A 20,102-nucleotide genomic window follows, 5' to 3' on the forward strand; every position below is an offset into this window, starting at 1 on the left:
TGTATATTTTAAATTGGTGGTATACTCTAGACAAAGTTTTATGTCCTTTTTAACTTTGTTTTGTTAACTGGATATATTATTAACATCTTCCTCAGTAATTATATAGTCTTATCAATTTAGTTATTTAAATATAAATTGCAAACTGTGATCTCCTACCATGTTCCTGCTTCCAGACTTCCTTCCTGTGTACTTCCTGAAATGCAAGGGTAATGCAAGGGCGGGAACGCTAGCAGAATCTCAGAAAACTCTATGGACTTTGTGGTACCTGCCAACAGCATAGGAGCGAGTAATATGATCTTTCCAAACAAGTAATAAGTCTCTATCAATAATTAAATAAATTTAAAAATGTGTTATACCGTTGCATTATTTTCAATCCCTTTTATTTATTCTTTAGTGATTATAATATAAAACCAAAACAAAGCAAAAAGTCCCAAACCCAATGACTATTGGCAGGTGAATTGCAAAGGTAGGTAGGACTAGGGACACAGGAAGACTTTAAGCTAATTAGAAGATATTTGTGCATTAACCTAATTTCTCTTTGTCCCTATGTATCTGTTTTTCATTTTCTCTAAAGTAAGAGTTTCTAATACATCTATATTCTCTTGCCAATTTCATGTGCAAGGGTCTTTCCCTTTTAAGATTATATAACATCTTAGATCTTATGTGTCAGTTATGAAATAGGTGAAAGTATTGCTACTGATTATAATAACTAATAATTAATTAATGTTTAATATGGGCTGGACACTGCTCTTAGCACTTTTATGTACTATGTTGGAATCCTCACAATTTTATGATGGAAGTCTATTATTATTTTTATTGTTCAGATGGAAAAAAAAAAATGAGGCACAGAAAGGTATGAAACTTTCCAAAGTGGCAGAGGCCATTTAACATTGCACACTGCATTTGTCCTTCAATCAGCAAATCCACTGCCACATCTAATGGAATATCATAAATTGTATAGCTCAAAACAGAAGTCCTGATGATTTAATTCATCAAAAACATGTACCTTCTCAGCAAAAGCACCACTCTTAATCCAGTTGTCCAGACAAAAAATGAAAAGAAACAAAAATTCCTTGGGAATTATCCTTGATTATTCTTTTCCCTTCATACCCTCATCCAAGTTCTGCAAACTCAACCTACATAACATACCCTGAATCTGACATTACTACCTGCACCACTACCACTGAGTAGGACACCATCATCTCTCAGCAGGATTACAGAAGAGAGCCCCCTCACTGGTCTCTCTGCTTTCACATCCCCTCTTTATATTCTACTCACCAAAGAGCAGCCATAGCAATCTTTTAAAAATATGCATTGGATCTCATACTCTCTCTGCTCAAAATCGTCCAGTGGCTTCCTAACATGCATGGATGAAATCCATACTCCTTGCCACATCCTGTACAGCCTGCATGGCCTGGCCCTTGCGTGCTCCTCCAACATCAGAGCTCACCACAATCTGTTGCCATTTCATTCTAGACATAGGCCTTCTTGGGATGAACCAAGTTCATTTTTGCATCAAGTTGTTTACATTTGTTATTTACTCTGTCTTAAATGCTCTTTCCCAAGATCCTGACATGGTATCATCCCTCATGTAAGTGAGTTCTCTGTTCACATGTCACCTCAGAAATCGCTGTCCTGATCACCATCTGTTTTAAAAATGTCTATTTATGATTGCACTATTTATTCATTGACTTTATTTGTTGCAGTGGGTGTCCTGGAAAATGTTTAACAACTGATTTGCCAGAGGGTAAAAAAATAAAGCCCTGATTTGTAGTGTTAGCCAGTTTTTATGGTGCAAATATTCCCATCAGGGCTGATATTAATTTATCAATATGATGTCATTCAAAAAGGAATTGGGAAGAGGTAGACACAGTTGGCTATTTGAAAGCCAGTGCAAGCTGGTTCAACCGCAGCATTGATGTATTGCCTATTTTTTTTTCTAGAATATCATCCCTGTGAGAGAGCAACTTTGTTTTCTTCACTATTGTATCACAACACCTAGTTTAATGACTGGCAAAATAAATAATGCACTGCTCAATAATATTTGTAGAATTAAAAAAATCAGTGAATTATCCAATATATTACTCTGTGGGACTTTAAAATGCACATATGAAAGTGCAGAATAGTAACATCTGTGTTTGGAATCTTGGAAAACCCAAAGTTTAGAGTAATACTAGCAAAGCAAATTTGACTGGAGGTGTAACTGTCCTTCCCACCCTTCTTAATCCTGGAGCTCCCTGAGTCCCCTTTAAATATTCCCTTTTAAACCTTCCTAAAAAGATTGTTGAGAATGTGGCATTTAAATGTATTCTGGTCTTATTTCAATCATTTCTTTATGTTTAGGTTGCAAAAATTGATCTGAACTTAGTCTAGTATGCTGTGTACTTTAAGCATGTGATGCATGTTTGAAACGTCGATGTCAAGAATATCTACACTTTAAATCATTACCTTCTTTTGGTTTGCATTATAATAATAAAGTTTATGACCTAGACACAAAAAAGGCTACACTCAAGAATTTTAATAGTCATACTACTATTCTTTACGTCTATCTGCAATGATACTCAATAGTACATTATGCTGAATAGGCAAACACTGGAAGCATCTCCTCCAAACAAAATATACATGAAATCTGCTTTCCACAAGTGTCTGCATTTACAACCTGCTGTTTATGGTTACTATCTGTGATAACATTCTATACTGACTGCAGATAGGAAGCCTGGGATAAGAAAAAGTTAAACCTCAGTCTTTCGTACCTTTTATAATGCCTTGCCAGTAGCTATAATTCTTTAGCAACAATCCACAGTTTGTTTGTTCGTTCATAAGTGTACTCTCAATGAGGATATGTTTTTTTATTGATGAGAGAGAGAGAGAGAGAGATGTGAGAGAGACACATTGATGAATTGCCTCTGGTATACACCCAATGGGGAATCAAACCCACAACTCTGTGTGCAGAATGATGCTCCAACCAACTGAGCCACCAACCAGGGCCCACAGTATATTTAGATTGAATGGAATATTGGCATCCTAATGAAGAGTTCAAGGGTGTTGTTTATGGTGTCTCTGTTTACAGTTATCCCTATTCATTGCTTATGGGCAAATTGCATGGGTGTTTTGCTGCCAACCATTCTCTGGTGTTTAGATGGATTCAGTTTAAAGTGACAGATTTTACTATTGATGATCCTGTAGCATTGTCATTTGATGCTGAGTAATTGTAGTCAACCAAGCTTTTATGGATTATTATCTTCTATGCCTTGGGTAGCACAAAGGAGGCAGAGCTTGATACCATTCTGGTGAAATACCACTTGTGTTTCCTAAAGATATATTGTCCTTTAAGATTTGTATGTACATATTATAATTAAATGTTCTACTGGATAGTGAATTATTTAAATGGCAAGATGTGTAGGACTTTTCTAGTGGAGGCTTTTATGTACATGAATTATGTTATAGGCTGATAAAATCTCATTACAGAACAGTTGGTGATATAGAAAGTGTCCAACATCATTTGCTCTTTTTCCAGATAATTATAACCACGACTTTTTGTGATGTTCATAAGCTGTTTAATGCTATGAACTTCAATATTAGAAAATTGTCCTTTGTAACTTTTGAAGTTATTAGTTTGTTGTTGTTCCCCTGCCTGAAGCCTAAGTTCTAGTTTGATTAGCCTTGATTTTCTCTAGTGGTGAGAATTTTTAAAAATTTATTTATTTTTATTCATGTGCAACCAGTTAGTGCTACCTGGCATGCTTGAGAGAGTCCCTGATCCAACAGACTTGTTAACAGGGCACTTGTTGCCCTGGCCGGTTTGGCTCAGTGGTTGGAGCGTTGGCCTGTGGACCAGAGAGTCCCAGGTTCGGTTCTCACTAGGGGCATGTACCAAACAAACAAACAAACTGGGCACTTGTTTGTGAAGGCTGCAGAGAGGAGAACTCAGTGTGTTCTGTGTTTGCCATGGATCCTTCTGGAGCTTTAGAAATCTAGCTCTTGACACCTCGTAAATCATTTCTGACTTGACATCACCAATGTTATATTAGGATTTGGTGGGTTTCTAGCAAAAAGAATCAGGAGCATCTAGGCAGACTTCCAAGAGGGAAGAATTTGCAGGGTGATGGTTGTAAGAACTTTATTATATGTCCTCTTAAATGGTAGCCTTTCAGAAATACTCATCATAACTTTTTGGCACTCAGTCCTTAGAAAATGTTTATATAGTTACATGAGTGTCATCAACTATTCTTATTTTTAAATTGTAGCCAGAATGATATCAGACTCTGAAGCTTATTTATACTCCTCACACTTCACTGGCAAGTGAGGTCACCACTTTAATATTTGGGGTAAAGGCCAGCTTGACACACCATGGCACAGTGCTCTCTCTTACAGATGTTCCTTTCAGAGGGAGAATATGTGACTTAGACATTTAAGATTATCTTGGTAGAATTTCCCATCTGTCTATGAGGAGGTACGTGTCACCTGCTCTTGTTAATGTGGCAGTTAGGTAGGCTCACCCTTGAGGTACTTGTGGAAATCACCTCATGGAGATAAATTGACTTCATAGAAGAAGCCATAGGCAGGAGTCTACAGGAGCTGAGCAGGGCTGTTGAGGACAGGAGTTGTGGACACCACTCACTCATAGTCACCAGGAGTCGGAGGTGACCCTTTGAGGCATGTAACATGTATAGAAATCACCTTGAGGTTTCTTAAGTCATTTCAGAGTTGGGATTCTGTTTTGATCACCTATTTAATTGAATTTTTTAAAAAATAATTGAGACCTGGCCAGTTTGGCTCAGTGGTTAGAGCATTGGCCTGAGGACCAGAGAGTCTGGGTTCAGTTCCCGCTAACGGCACGTACCTCAGTTGCAGTTCGTCCCCGCCCCAGTTGGGGCCGTGCTGGCAACCACTCGTTGTGTCTCTCTCTTCTCCCCCCTCCCCTGCTTCATCTGGAGATAAATGTAAAATAAATAAATAAATAAATAAATAAATAAATAAATAAATAAATAAATAAATAAATAAAATGAGCATCTATTATGTGTAAGACATTAAAATACATTTATAGTGTTTTCTATAGTTCCTACTGCTAGCAACTTATAACTTAATTTGGTAGTTAAATGGGCAAAATTGCTTCTTTACAAAGCAAAATTAAATTGTCATAAGAGATGTCATAAGAGATGCAATATAAAAATGTAGTTACATTATAAATTAAGATGTGGGAAATATCTGTCTAAAAATGTTTGTTGAAATATTCATGGAAACCAGAGTTATTATTATGCAAAAAAGCAAATTTAAACAAAACTGGATCCTATAAACTTGCTCTCTAATTTACTACTCATGTGAAGTGGAACAACTTACCTAGAATATTATTTTTCATTGTGGCCATAATAGATCACTGCAGATTCAGTGGCTCAAAAAAAACACAAATTTATTATTTTACCATTTAATAGGTTCGAAGTTTGACATAAGCCTTACTGGGCTAAAAGTCAGCCGTGGGCAAGGTTGCATTCCCTCTGGAGGCTTCAGAATTCTTTTTCTTTAGTTTTCTACTTTCTACTGGCTGTCTTCCTCCGTGTTCACCACTCTGACCTTCTTCTCTGCTTCCCTCTTCTATGTTTCAGAACATTTGTGTTTACATTGGGCCTGCTGGTATCATAGAGGATCATCTTCCCATCTCGGGGTCTTTAACTAAATCGTATCTGCAGTCCCCTTTGCCATACAAGGGAACATACTCACAAGGGTTAAGATATGATCTTTGAGGGACCGTTATTCTTTCTGCCACACCCACTCTCTGTCATTTCAATTTTCTGATTAGTTCCTACAAATCTCATAGACTTCTTGTGAGCAGGAACGAACCTCCAAAAGCTGAAGTGCCTGGCAAAAACTAGGCACTTAATACACGGTTACTTTACTTCTGGAAAAGATTATTAGGAACTAAAACACTGAACACACCTTTGTTAGGGAAACTTGTGTTGTGAAGACGCAGAGCGGGAGCACCCACACGGGACTTGGGGGGAGTCAGATAGAGCTGTCTTCTGAATACTCCTTTGCTTTCACACCCTCCTCTGCCATCGTTTACTTTGCATTTTAGGCAAAAGATGTATTAATAAAACATGTTTTTCTTTTTTTTTTGAAATCCCTGAATTATAAATAAATACCAGTTTTCAAAGATAAAGGAAGTTTCCGAAAGGGAGAACAGCACAGTCAAAGGTTGTAGAGACTTCAAAGAAGATGTAGATGGAGGAAAAAAATATGAATTTTCCAATCAGGTTTCTTATAAGTCTTCTGAAAGCCATCAAAATCGGGTGCTGGGTGGTGCATGGGATACAGGGGTGGTAAAGTAATAAACAACAGTGGGTACAAACTATTAAGAATGTCCCTAGGGAAGGACAAGAAATTGGGGTAATATATAAGCATGAAAATAGCTGATACTATTTCATTTGTAATATCTAAAATTGAATAAATGTTACGTGATTTTGATCTGTTCAAAGAATTCATGAACCAAGATCAAAAGTTTCATTCTGTCTTTGATTTGCTATTCTACACTGGTAACATTATATGTCTAACTCTTCCCATCACTACAAATCTTTGCTATTATTCCCCAAATGCTTTGAACTAGAGTGATTCATTCATGTCTGCCATGTCATAAATTCGAGAACTCGTAGGTTCTTACCCTGGTAACTATAGAAGCACAAAAACAAAGGCTATGCCAAGTATTTCTCCAGGGTGAATAAATTTCAGAAGGCAAGCTTTAAACTGTCACATTTCTGATTGTCTGTGATTCACGCCGATATTGTGCTCTGTGATGGCTTCATCGGCAGGACTGTCATGTTCTCTGGGGGACTCAGCCTACCTGCTCTTTCACCAGGGCTGGTGTGAAAGCCATGCCGTGCCCATGCCTTGTCCACAGAAGGCAGGTCAGTCTTTTGAAACCATAGGTTTTTCAAATGAGAGAGAAATAAGTGAGAAGAGAATAGATGTCAAGGGTAATGCTAAAGAGAAAGACCGCTTGTCTGAGTTTTACCTGCAGCTCACATTGGTGAAAATGATAGCAGCTTAATGAAGCATGGAGTACTAAATGCATTAATAAGCTCAGGGAGGACCTTATTCATTCCAATTTGAATTCTATTCACTTGTATTACTAGTTTTCTTAAGACTGGACTAAAATTGTGATACCTTCTGGGCCAGCAATGCCCTTTAGATTTGATAGTTAATTTGAAAGAATTATTAAAATCGATTTCTTCAGCTCAGAATGCAGTATGGTCACAGTATTAAGCAGAGGTAACCTTTTATCAAGATAATAAAGAAAAGGCATTAAATGTTTTTAAGAGCAAGCACTAAATTACCATGGTACAATTATTATGTGAAAGAGATTTATTTGTTTATTTAAATGAGATGTATTAGTAATCCCTTTATTCTGATTATGAAATTTTCACAACATACATATAGGATAGAGAGCATCATAGGTTCAGTAGTACCCAACACCCACCTGTAAGAATTAACTCATGGCCCTTCCTATATTGATTCTACACTTATCCACACCTTCAGATTATTTGCAAGCAAATTCCATATATACCTCTTTCTCTATAAATATTTCAGTGTGTATCTCTGGAGGATACGGCTCTTTTGTAAACAAAATCATTGTCACATCTAAAAATTAATATTATTACTACCATTTGTTCAGTACACAGAAAGTATTCAAATTCATTCCATTCACTTCCAAATTTTGTAATGGTTGATTGAATCAGGAAGGCCCTGAAGTCCCATATTGCATTTGTTTGATATAGTTCTTAAGTCACTCTTAGTCCACACTGTCATTATTTTTATTTTCTTGCAAATTATGTTTTGAAGAAACCCTAATTGTTTGTCCAATAGAGCTTCTCACATTCTGAATTTTGCTAATTGGACCCCTGAGGTGCTGTTCACCTGTACCTCCACTGCCGGTTTCTGTGAATAATAGTTACAGTTAAGAGACTTGCTCTGATTCGGGCTCACAGTTTTGGCACAACTACTTTATAGGTGGTGCTGTTCCATCACACTGCAGAAAATGTCCAGGTGTCTCTCTTCTGGAGATGTTAGTGGCCCTAGATCCATCATTTGAGAGGTCCCCTTCACTGTGAATGGTGGCATACTCTAGAACAGCAATTTTCTCCCTGATGCTTTTTTCATCTAACAATATATATCCCTCTACTTGTGTCTCTCCCATCTCAGGTTTCCTTGGCTATTCTTGCTTGTTAATTCTTCCAAATTAACTTATAATCAATTTGTCCAGCTCTAAGAGGAAAAAAAAACCCTAATATTTTTAATGAAATTGCTTTTCACCTACTTATTAACTTAGGAGAGTTGAAAAGTAATGTTATTTTTCAGAAGCAGAAGTTGAGATTTTCTTTCTGGCAGAGTAAAGAAATCCTTCAAATACTTTCCCATGACTAGTTAGGCAATGATTAAAACCCTTTTAAAAAACAATTTCACCAAATAATTGAACGTTTTATCTTCAAAGGATTATCATTAGTCATCCAATTAGATTATTTTTTCTTAGAAATTCTGAACTGGAAGAGTGGTTCATTTTCAAATGTATAAACTTTGCATGAATTTAATGTGAGTATAAAATCTGTTTTAATTGAGGGCAGAGTGTTTCTGTTTCTCCAACAACATGAGAATCATTTAGCCTGAGGTGAAAGGTCCCATTTGCTTACCTGCATGCAACTCATTGAGTTCACACTCAGCAATTGTAGCATACGCTTGGGGAAGGGTAGGGGGACAGGTGGACTGCACGTTATACCTGGGTGACAAATGCAGATCGTTGCAGTGTGTAAATACATTTGTCTGGGAGAAAGTGCAGGTGAGCCAAAAAACGGTCTTTCTGGACTCCCCATTACATTTTTCTATGTGTTTTGAAGTAAGCGTAACTTTATAAAGGGCAATAAAACTCACCCAGAAAGTAGTAATTGGGTGCATTTCCAGGTTAACTTTTAAGGTTTAGATTATCATTTAAACACTTATTATTTGAGTTCTTGACTTAAACGTAGGTCCAGTAATAGTATCATCAAAGTCTCTATAATGATCTCTTTGAAGAATTTTTAAGATTATGATGAGCCATTTATTTTCTGCGGTGGCTCAGAAGTGTTTGCTGGGAGAAGAGCTGATCTGCACTCAGCCCACTTCTCACCTGCTCCTGGACAGACCTGCTGCTGTGGGCTCCCCGGGACCCCCTGGGCAACAGCCACCCTGAGTCCTGTAGGCCATGACCTCTCTCTTCCTCATTAACCAACCCCCACAACCCTCTAGAAAGATGCTGAACTCTCCTCGTCCTCTTCTTTGTTGTTATTTGTTTCTATTCTATTTCTTTATTCTCTCCTTTGAGGTCTCAGGTGAAAGAGCAGATTGTATTAATTACATTCATAAACTCAAACAGAGACATATTCAGAGTGCCCCCCCCCCAAAAAAGGAATATAGAGTGTAAAATCTATTACATTTTAAAAATGAAATGTATTTTAACAAACACTGGCTTTATAATTATTCAAAGTTGTGTATGCATTTTTTTTGGACACCCTATACACATTTCTGTAGAGCTTCCCAAATTATTCCAAATAATATCTAGGGTCCTTTCTGGTTTTGATATCGTGTAACTCTCTTTACTTTCCGAAAGCCAATATAACTAGATGGATAAACATGAGAATTTGGCAAACACACTATTAGAACTAAAAATAAAGGTGAGTTTTCAAAGTATATTGGAGATGGCACCACAGCATATGGGAATGTTGAAATTCAAATTATGGGCAAGAGCAGGTGCTAGAATATTGCAAAGCCTCTTTCAAAATGAAGCAGTGGTATGTGGTCTTGCTGCAGGGAATTCACGGCAGCCGGCCATGTAGGGAAGGAGGCGGAGCTCAGCAGCGGGCAGCATTAGATGGCCACATTTGTTCTCTTGAGAGACTGTAGGAAAGAAGAAATAAAAGAGATGATTGAAGTCTCATGAGAAGGATGAAGTGTCATTTTCCAGATAGGGTGGCCTTTATCAATATGTTCATGGCTTTCTTAGGGATGAACCTATAGGAAACAGGTCCCATGGCTCTGTGACATCATTAAGAAGTCACACTTTGGCCTGAGTCTCTTAATTGGGTGCCAGTGACACTCAAAAGCCTCAGTAAAATGTCTAAAATGCAATATATTTTGGTAACATTTTTCTAGATCTGCGATTCTTGTAAAGACAAAGAAACTAGGATAAAGTGGGTTTCTTAGAGTCACAGTAGAGGATATTTTTTAAAAATCCACACCCAGCAATGCATGTGCTAGAAATGGGTTCTGGTGCCAGAACCAATTGGTTGCAGGTGAGCTAAGATATTCAGTCCCTGGGCAGCATCCAGACTGGCCAAAGCCTCCGGGATTCTCACTTGAGGCGGCAAGGTCTCCTTCGCTTATGCCGGTGCAATGCCAATGTTTTATCTCAGCCATGCTGTGGGAAAGATAGAAAAGCATCATTGTGCATGACAGTCATTGTATGCATCTTGCTACTTTGGGACTGAAGGATTCTTTACGAAGACTCTATTTTCCAATTCTACCCTAAAAGAGATTAAGTTCTTAATATACTGCTTAGTATAGCAGGACCATCTAATTCAGTTCTGCATCAGTGAAGTAATTACATAATATTTTGTTAGGTGACATACTAATGGAATATGAAATAGAAAATTCACCTTGTCATGTATAAAATGTAAACATTTGGTATTATTTCCAAAGTTGTTTTGGATTTTTTCTTCATACACCAGGTTTGTAAAAAGTGCCTTCCAACAGAGAAAAATTGGGGAATTATGCGTTGATATCTAAGTTTCATCAAACCTAGCTGTTATCGCATTTTTGTACTTCTCATAATGAGGTATTTTCTTTCCTTGTCGCACCCCATACAAATTAGGGTTTTATTCATCTGGTTTCATAACTACTGATTTTGAAGAGTCTTTTGCTGAAAATAGAAGACATAGCTAATGAAAGTAGCATAGGTACCTAAAGAGAATTATTCTGTTGGGGGTCTTTAAAATTGGAGTACTTAGAAAAACACTGTTAAAATGTTCACAGCCATTCTCTGATGCCTTCAAAGAATGCTTCTATTCATTGTGATTTTCAATAATGCTGTCTACCACATTTTTAAAAGTTTATTCAAAATAATACATGCCAACTAACTTAATTAATTTTGCATGGAATGTGAAAGAATCCATAGAAAATAAATGAAAGAGGGATATTGTTTTGAAATGGGCCTCTTCTAATATTCTCTAAGGCAATCACTGCTTTTTCATGTCACTTAACGCTGACTGTTATATTGAATTATAGAAATATTATGTGGGGTTTCTAGTATAACTTTATTTTGTGGAGTTTATCTGTTATTTCAGAGCCTACACAGAAATTCCTAAGTCATATATATGCACATTGTAACTCAAGAGAATTTGGCCTCTTACATGTGCTCCCTCAGCTGCTTTCTGAACAAAATTCTTTAGCCATAACCTCAGTGTATCTTTATTTTCCTTATTGGGTACCTATGCTCTCTAATTATCTTTTGCTATTTTTGTTTTTTTTAATATCTACAATTTTTTTTCTATAATGAGAGATGCTAATTTAAAATATTTATGTAGATTCTTTCTTTCCCAGAGAAAATGCAGAGCTTTGTATGCATATCTCAGTATCTCCTCCATGGTCTTGACTTTGGGAAAGAAACATTGGGGTAAGACAAAGGATGAGAGAGTTTAAGCAATATTCTCAGCTCACAGAAACATGATAGGATGAACACGTGTATGTTTTAGTCCCTGAAAGTGACAAAATAGGCTGGTAACTAGGATTGAAGCTCAAATGACCAAAAAACAAACAAACAAACAGACAAAAAAAAAACAGTGAAATAACAAGGAAGCATATTACAATGCTTTTGGTTATTCAACTAAATCTAATAAATATTGAATGCCCACTATTTCAAACAAATTATAATAAGGATTACAGTATTTCTGCCCTTTAGGAGCTCACAATGTAGTGATCTGTATTCTTTATCATTTTTAGTAATGTCACAAATACTATAAGATCACCAGAAATTAGTTTTATATTTATAACAGAGATAACTATCTCTCTGTGTTGTCAGATTAATCAGTATGTATGTTCTTCAGTGAATTTCTTTATAAAGAAAATTCATGTGAATGAGTTGTTGAATATGGCATATCTAAAATAATTCCTTATACTACCTTAAAAATGCAGAAGTAGCAAATATTTTGGGTAATGGTTGATGGAGTATTCTCCGTATTACTCCCATTCTTATCCTTTTTCTGATACTTACTACTTTCGTTTTTCCTTTATTTTAAAAGTAATTTCATTAAGAACTAAGACATTTGTGTTAATAAATAAATACAGCAGGATATTAGATGAAAAGTAAAATCTCTTCTTGCCTTGACTCCTTATTCTCAAACCCCATAGGTAACAACCTTAATATGTCATGTATATCTTTCCCCAAAAGTCTAAGTGTATTTAAGTATTAATAGGCACTTGCATAAGTATCTGCATCTATCTGCAATTATACTTATCTGTATACCTTGTAAATATAGATTCATAATATTTTCTATCTGCAGTGATGTTCAATAAAACAGAACAAAGTACTGATCAATCAGAATAGATGTCTTGGCTATGCTGAGGTTAACAAGATGGTCTCAGGGGACAGGAGGCATTTTGGAGGCTTGGGCCACAGCAATTCACCAGCAAGTACAGAAGCATTTCAGTATGTTAACCACCGATTTTTCCAGAACTGTGCCTAAGAAGCAAAAACCAGCCCCCTTTCAATCATCTGATGGCTGATGGCTTTCCCCTCACTGCACACGTTATAGTAAAGATCTCAAAAGACCTCAGACCACTTCAAAAGACCTGCATCAGAATGCCCCTTCTGTACTAACCTTTCACAATTTTAAATTCAGTCCCTTATAGTTTACCATAAATACTGTTTATGTATTCATTCGGGTCTCATTGTCCAAACTGAAGCAGACCAAGTTTATTCCTAGAACATTTCTTTCAGGATTTCCTCTACAGCCCAGCAGATGCTTGATCACATTATTTAGTGGGTCTGCCCTCCCAGCTGGACCCTTCCGGTGACCCCAGTCACTCAGAGCTTAGAGCTGTGAAGTTCTCCGTATCTCAGGGCACAATATATCATGTTGCCTTATTAGCAGTATATTTTTCATATGTCTCATTATTACAATATAGTACCAACCCATGGATGATGGGACTATAAATTAAATTAGTTTGTACATATCTTTCTACCCAAAGCATTGCATATAAATGTTATTCAATGTTTGTACACTATTCTTTTAGACTTTCGGATTGCATTGGTGAAGACACACATATGCACTATCACAGAACATCCAAGGTATTTTCTTAACATCTTCAAATTCTATGTAGATTTGAGAACACAGAACTGCCATATTCCCCTCTATTGTCACTCTGACACCTTTCTACCCCCCTCTTTATTGTTACACATTTACCTCTAGTACAGAAGGTACGTAAACTTTTCATTTAATATGCTCCAGTTTCAATCAGCTGTCTGCTGTGCTAGAATTTCTTCTTCATTATTTTCTATTTGGGAAACTAGTGGAAGTGACATTTATTGAGTATTTACTGCCTAGTCCTCTGCCATGAACTTTGCATACGTTATCTCATTGATTCCAAATTGCCTCTCAGTTGTATATTTATTATTGATCCTAATTTGTAGGACAGGAAGCCAAAATTTAGAAAAGTAGAATAATCTTCCCAAGGTCACGTAAATGCTGAGACCACAATTTGAACACAGGACTGTGCCTCCAAAGCTCAGTGCCACAGCAACTCCACCTATGGGGTACTTTCAGAGGATTAGGTAATATAAGTAAGCATGTCTTTGAAACTATCAAGCATTATCATTCACACATGGAATTTCTAACTCATAATTTATACTCGCAGTAAGAGGAGTAAATTGGTCTGTAATGAATGCTTTAGGTGATCATGATTATAATGGAACTTTAAAAATTGGGTGAAATGATGTCAATGAGTTGTTAGAGAGCTAAAATCTAATCTTCATTCATTTCTTTTAAAGACATGGCTGTCAAAATGAAACATCGCAACTTCCCAAGAAGGTATTAAATATGAACACGTAACAGTAATATCATTTCACAGAACATAAAGGGTTAGAGAACAACATCGGAAATAAAAGCTACTGCAGCATTAAGCCTTATATTTGATATATAAATGGTGGGAATTCTTTGGAAGTCTAAGTTGCACACCGTTGTTGTCACTCTTCCCCAGGTGTTCCAGATTGCGTACGTGATTGTAAAAGCAGCAAACTCACCTCGGCCTGGAAACTGGATTTTGGAACGCTCTCTCGATGACGTCGAGTACAAGCCCTGGCAGTACCATGCTGTGACGGACACAGAGTGCCTAACCCTCTACAACATTTATCCCCGCACTGGACCACCATCGTATTCCAAAGACGATGAGGTCATCTGCACCTCATTTTATTCCAAGATACACCCCTTAGAAAATGGAGAGGTAAGATGAGAACGCTAACCTTAAGTACATTTCAGATGGCCAAATAGGCTTGTCAGAAAGACTTGACTATATCAGTAATTAATGCCAGGGATATTTTAAAATAGGATTTCACAGAGGTACATTTAAATGAGTTATTAAATAAAAAGAAAAAACCCACAGTGATTAGAATTTTAACTATCTTCATCTAGTATGCATCTCCCATCTCCAATAAAGATCAGAGAGGAGGAAATGGCTTTAAGTTGGAAAGTCAATGATTAATTTCACTTAATAAGAGACTTTTCTGACAATGAGGATTGCTAATGATTAGAGAAGGACTGAGACCTTAAAGGAAGTCTTAGTTTTGTGTGTAGTCTGGTCTGAAGATGGGGACAAAAGAGGTGAATTTGGAAAGAAAAAAAATTCACACAAAGGACCTAAATAAAAGTGAATTGTGTGTGTGTGTGTATGTGTTTGCACATGTGTGCGTGCGTGTGTGCATGCACGTGTGCGTGCATGCGTGTATATGTGTGTGTGCGTGTGTGTGTGTGTGTGTGTGTGCATGTGCATGCATGCGTGTGTGTGTTTTGCTGTCATCACGTAGGGCTATAGTGGGGTCTCTTTTCTTTGGTCAGGCTTTGCTTATCATATATTTAATATATGCTTAATTCAAAAGCATTCTACTTCTCCGTAGCATCTTTTACCCTGTGGTTAAGATTTTAGATTTATTCATTGGGTTTAAGGCACAGATTCAAACCACAGTTTTCCCTGTTACCAGCTGTGTGATTTTGAGCCATCTCTGTGCCTCAGCTTTGTCTCCTATAAATTAGGAACAACAATAGTTCTTATTTTATATGATTATCAAAAGATTAAGTGAATTATTATGTTTAAAGCATTAGAGTAGTGCTCACCTATATACTAGTGGTCTATAAGCATTAACGATTTTCATCGTTGCTGAAATAATAACCATTGTGTAGATTTATTAGTAGTAGTAGTATCCTCTCAAACACCTAAAACTCAGCTAAGTGCCTCTCTTGGACTCTTGAATTAGATTTCCCTAGTCTGTCTCCCTTCAGTGTATGTGGCCTAGCTCCTTTTGTTCTACCGCTCTGTTGATACTCATGTCTGATATTCTCTCTTCAGTAATCCATATGCCTGAAGCTAGTATCATTTAAAAATTTTTTTTTCTTTATTGATTTTTAGAATGAGAGGAAGGGAGAGGGAGAGAAAGATAGAAACATCGATGAGAGAGAACAATGATTGGCCACCTCCTGCAGGCCCCTCACTGGGGATTTGGCCCACAACCTGGACATGTGCCCTGACCGGGAATCAAACTGGTAACCTCTGAGTGCGTGGGTCAAAGCTCAACCCCTGAGCCACACCAGTAGGGCTGTAGCTAGTATCATTTTTATATTCATATTTTCAGAAAACCCATATGCATATCCTATCATGCGCATCTCCACCAATCTAGGGTTATCTCCTTAAACACTTCTTAGGGAAAGTTACATTTTTGATGTTAATCTATCACATTGTCCTTTGTACTATTATTCTATGAATGTATATCTATGCCTCACTATATTTCAAATTGCATGTTCAAAATTATCACTTTTGGTTAAAAGTTTCCAAATGGTGCTCGCAGTGGAGATCTCAGTCTGCCACATGACAAGGAGTCAGATGCAGTAAGTCTAACAGCTGTTGAGCCTGCTCTGTGCCCGGAGACATCCCAAGCCTGGCAGAATGGCCCGAGGGTATGGGAGGCGAGGGAGTGCGGAGAGAATATATCTGAGTTGAATTTTTATTATTTCGCTCCTGGATCTAGTGTTTACTCAGGACTGATAATTATGTAATATTTGTAAAACTATTCTTTACCTTCAAAAACGGCCCAATTCTGAAATTGGTCGAATGATATGATATAAGATAGATATGTAACTTACCAGTTTCTGTTTCTACATCGATGGTGGTTCCCCATATTTTAGACCACATTAGCTTGTCAATATGAAACAAACAAAAGATGTGTTGTTTTACTGGCTATATTATTTTCATTCTTAGACATTTACCAAAAAATATTCATTGATAATGACTATTAAGTATAACTTATTCACTTGTTATGTGACTCTTTTTTTAGTCTGTTACTCTCTCATAGTAAAATAGATGAGGTGAGAAACAGATAGGAATTAAAAATATTTGAAGTGGAATGATAGTATTTAAAAAATAATATTGAAATTCAGACCTCTCCTAGGATAGCTGCTTTATTTTATATAGCTTATGCTGTGAACCGTGTTACTTTGTGGAATAAGCAGGTCCAGAGTAGGCAGGTGATACCTGCCAAGATGTCCAGCTCAACCCGTCACAACAGAGATAACAACCCAGTTCCCCTGGCTCCCAAGTTAATGGTCCAAGTTAATGGTTCCTTCATACTTGACTAAAGACTTGAAGGTGATTTTAAAAAGCTGGTAATTGCAAAACCCAAAAACGATTTAGAGGAAACATAGAGATGCTGAATCTAGGATAAGTCGAAAGAGTCCTAATTCTGAGCTATGATGATATAGAAGAATGTACCTACTATTAAAAGACTGGATTCTAGTCCTGGCTCTAGTCTTTGTGGGATGGTACACAGGTCACCTAATCTCTCTGAGATTGAATTTCTTTAAGACATGAATTAGTTTAATATATAAATAGTCCTAAGTCATCTTTCCTTCTAAAGTAAAATAATTTTGGATATTACCTACAACATAACATGTGAGACTATTCTAAATTTTTTAGAAGCCTGTCTCCAATATTTCCCAGACAAGTGACTGCGAAATTAATCTTACTATCATTAAGTTTTAGTTTTAAAATAATGTACTTTTGCATACCACCTGAAGTATGAATATGACATGCAGTGTTAAAAACTTTCCAGCATAGTGACGGTCAAGTAAAAGAAACAAACCTATAAACCAGTCAATGCAAAGTGATAGTAAAAATGCTTCAATAGAAGTATGTACAGAGAGCTGAAAGAACCACATTTAGATGACTTCTGAGAATACAGGGAAACCAGAAACAACTCAGTATCTGAAAAGTTTCAAGGCCAGTATGTAACTTCATCTCCAATATGTCCTATGGATTAAACTAAGCATATAACAATTCACCTCCATTGTTGACGGATATTTTTATTGCGTACAGAAGTATAGGTTTACAGCTATTTCATTTTGGCACATCTTATTGGCTTCTGGTTTCCATTGTTTATGTAGAAAAGGTAGCTATCTAATAGTGTCCTTTGTAGAGTCTTTTTCTCTGAGTTTTTAAAAGATGTTTTCTTTGTCTTTGTTGTTCAGTAGATTTAGTATGATGCTCCGAGTCTGCATTGCCACTACAGTCGTGACTAGCTATATGTGGTTATTTAATTTAAATTTCAATTAACTAAATTAAATTAAAATTGAGTGTCTCTGTTGCATAGCCACATTTCAAGTGCTCAATAACCACATATGACCAGCAGCTACCACATCAGATTGCACAGAACAGAACATTTCTATCATTATACGAAATTTTAGGGGGTAGTGCTACTATAGATTGTACATTTTTTAATTTTCTGGTTTGGAATTATTTGTTTAATATATCTCCAGATTGTTGTCTTTCATCAGTTCAAAAAATAATTCAGCCATAGTACTCCAAAAATTGCTCCTTCTCAATTCTCTCTCCTCTATAGACACAATTAAAATAATATTGAACTTCTCACTATATATGTTATGTATCTTACACTCTCTTTTGTACATACTCATTTTTTTTTCGTTTTAGATTACTGTTCTTTATTCTAGATATTTTCTTCTTGCTTACTTCTTCCAGATTACTTAATCTCTCGTCCGCTGTGTACAATCTGCTATTGAAATGATTCATAGAATTCTTAATTTCATTCATTACTTTTTTCAGTTCTAGAATTTGTCTTTGGTTTATTTTCAAGTAGCTCAATGTGAAGTTTTATATTGAAATTGTATATATCTATTAAAATTTTAATTTTAAAAAAATTATATTTAACTTTTTAGCATTCTATTTTTATCTCCTTGAGCATAAAGTAACAATTATTTAAAAGTTTTTATTTGATAATTCTAGTATCTGGCCTTTGAGGATATATTTTATTTCTGTTTCATCTTCTGATTATGTCCTATGCTGTCTTATATCCTGACATTTCTGATTATTTTGTGCATAAAATAAGTTGTATTTGAAAAACTGTAAGCAGAAATCATTTGAGGCCTAAGATATTATCTTCATCTTGTGAGCATTTTTTGATGCTTCTGTCAGGCAATGGTGATATAGATCATCTTAATCCAACTGCAGGGATTTGAACTTCTGGGACACTGAGATGACGAAGCTGAGCTGCAACCCAGTGACAGCTGCTTCAATCCCATTTCACCCTTGTTCCTGGCTCTTTGTCTCTGGAGTCTAAACCAAAGTTGGTGGGGTCAACCAAAGTCCCATCCATGCTGGTCTTGAAATCAAACTTTTTGTCCTCCTAGTACAGTCACATGCCCCTTACCAGCAGGTCTACATTGTGAGAAACGACTTGTTAGGTGATTTAGTCATTGTGTGAACATCATAGATCGTCCTTACAAAAACCTAGGTACTATAGCCTCCTACACACTGAGGGTATATGATATAGCCTGTTGCTCCGAGACCACAAGCCTGTATGACATGTTATAGCACACAATGACACAAAATTAAGTCACGCACAAGATTAAATGATGCAATGAAGAGACGAAAGCAATAAGAGGCTGCTACCAGTGTAACATGATATGATATTTTACAGCAAACCTTTTTTTATGAGTAGAAAGAGTACACTCTAAAATAACAATAAAAAGTATAGGATAGTACATATACCAGCAACATGGTTATTTATTATCATATTGTATGTGCTACACTTTTATACGGCTGGCGGCTCAGTAGGTTTGTTTACACCAGCATCACCCCAAACACCTAATGTGTTGCACTGTGATGTGATGATGACTGCAGTGTCACTAGGCAACAGAAAATTGTTGGCTCTACTATAATCTTATAGGACCCTGTCGCGCATGTGGTCTGTTGTTGATTGAAACTTCATTATGTGGACTTTGACTGTGCAGCAAGGTTGTGAACAGCACTGCTCAGTCCCTCAGCCATGTCTTCTGGACAGGGAAATGCCCACAGGACAAAGCCATCACCACACACTGTTTATCTCTTTAGATGTCTTTCTTCTCCTTGATACTGAGAAGGCGATTCTTTCCTCTTTCGATAGCTCTCGGATGGCTTTTAAGTCAAAGCTTTAATATATTTTGTCTGGTTGATCTACTTGAGAGTGTTGGCACTGATAAGGCAATCTTGTATAAGCTGAAGCATAGTAGCATTGCAGTTTTAAAACCTTTATCTTTTGAAATTATGTTAAAGTTATATAAACGTAAGAAGAGTACAGAGCTTCCCCAGTTCCCACTGAAGATATCTTATATAACCCCCATGCTTTTGTCAAAACTAAAATATTAACATAGCTACATTACCATTACCTAAACCTCAGATTTAATTCCATTTAATTCAGGGTATCATTAACGTCTTTTTTTTTCTTCTGGGATCTGATTTGGGACACTATATTGCATTTAGTCATTAAC

At 36.6% G+C, this 20,102-nt stretch overlaps 1 protein-coding gene across 1 annotated transcript in view; it reads left to right on the plus strand.

The window, feature by feature from the left end:
- Positions 1–20,102, plus strand: part of LAMA2 (laminin subunit alpha 2) — a 403,470-nt gene that overhangs the window by 24,459 nt on the left and 358,909 nt on the right. The window contains exon 4 of the mRNA XM_036247762.1: positions 14,275–14,517. Within this exon, the coding sequence (XP_036103655.1) occupies positions 14,275–14,517 (243 nt within the window). The remainder of the gene's footprint in view (positions 1–14,274; positions 14,518–20,102) is intronic.

Source organism: Molossus molossus, unplaced genomic scaffold (genome assembly GCF_014108415.1).
Source record: "Molossus molossus isolate mMolMol1 unplaced genomic scaffold, mMolMol1.p scaffold_m16_p_8, whole genome shotgun sequence".
Classification (NCBI taxonomy): Eukaryota; Metazoa; Chordata; class Mammalia; order Chiroptera; family Molossidae; genus Molossus; species Molossus molossus.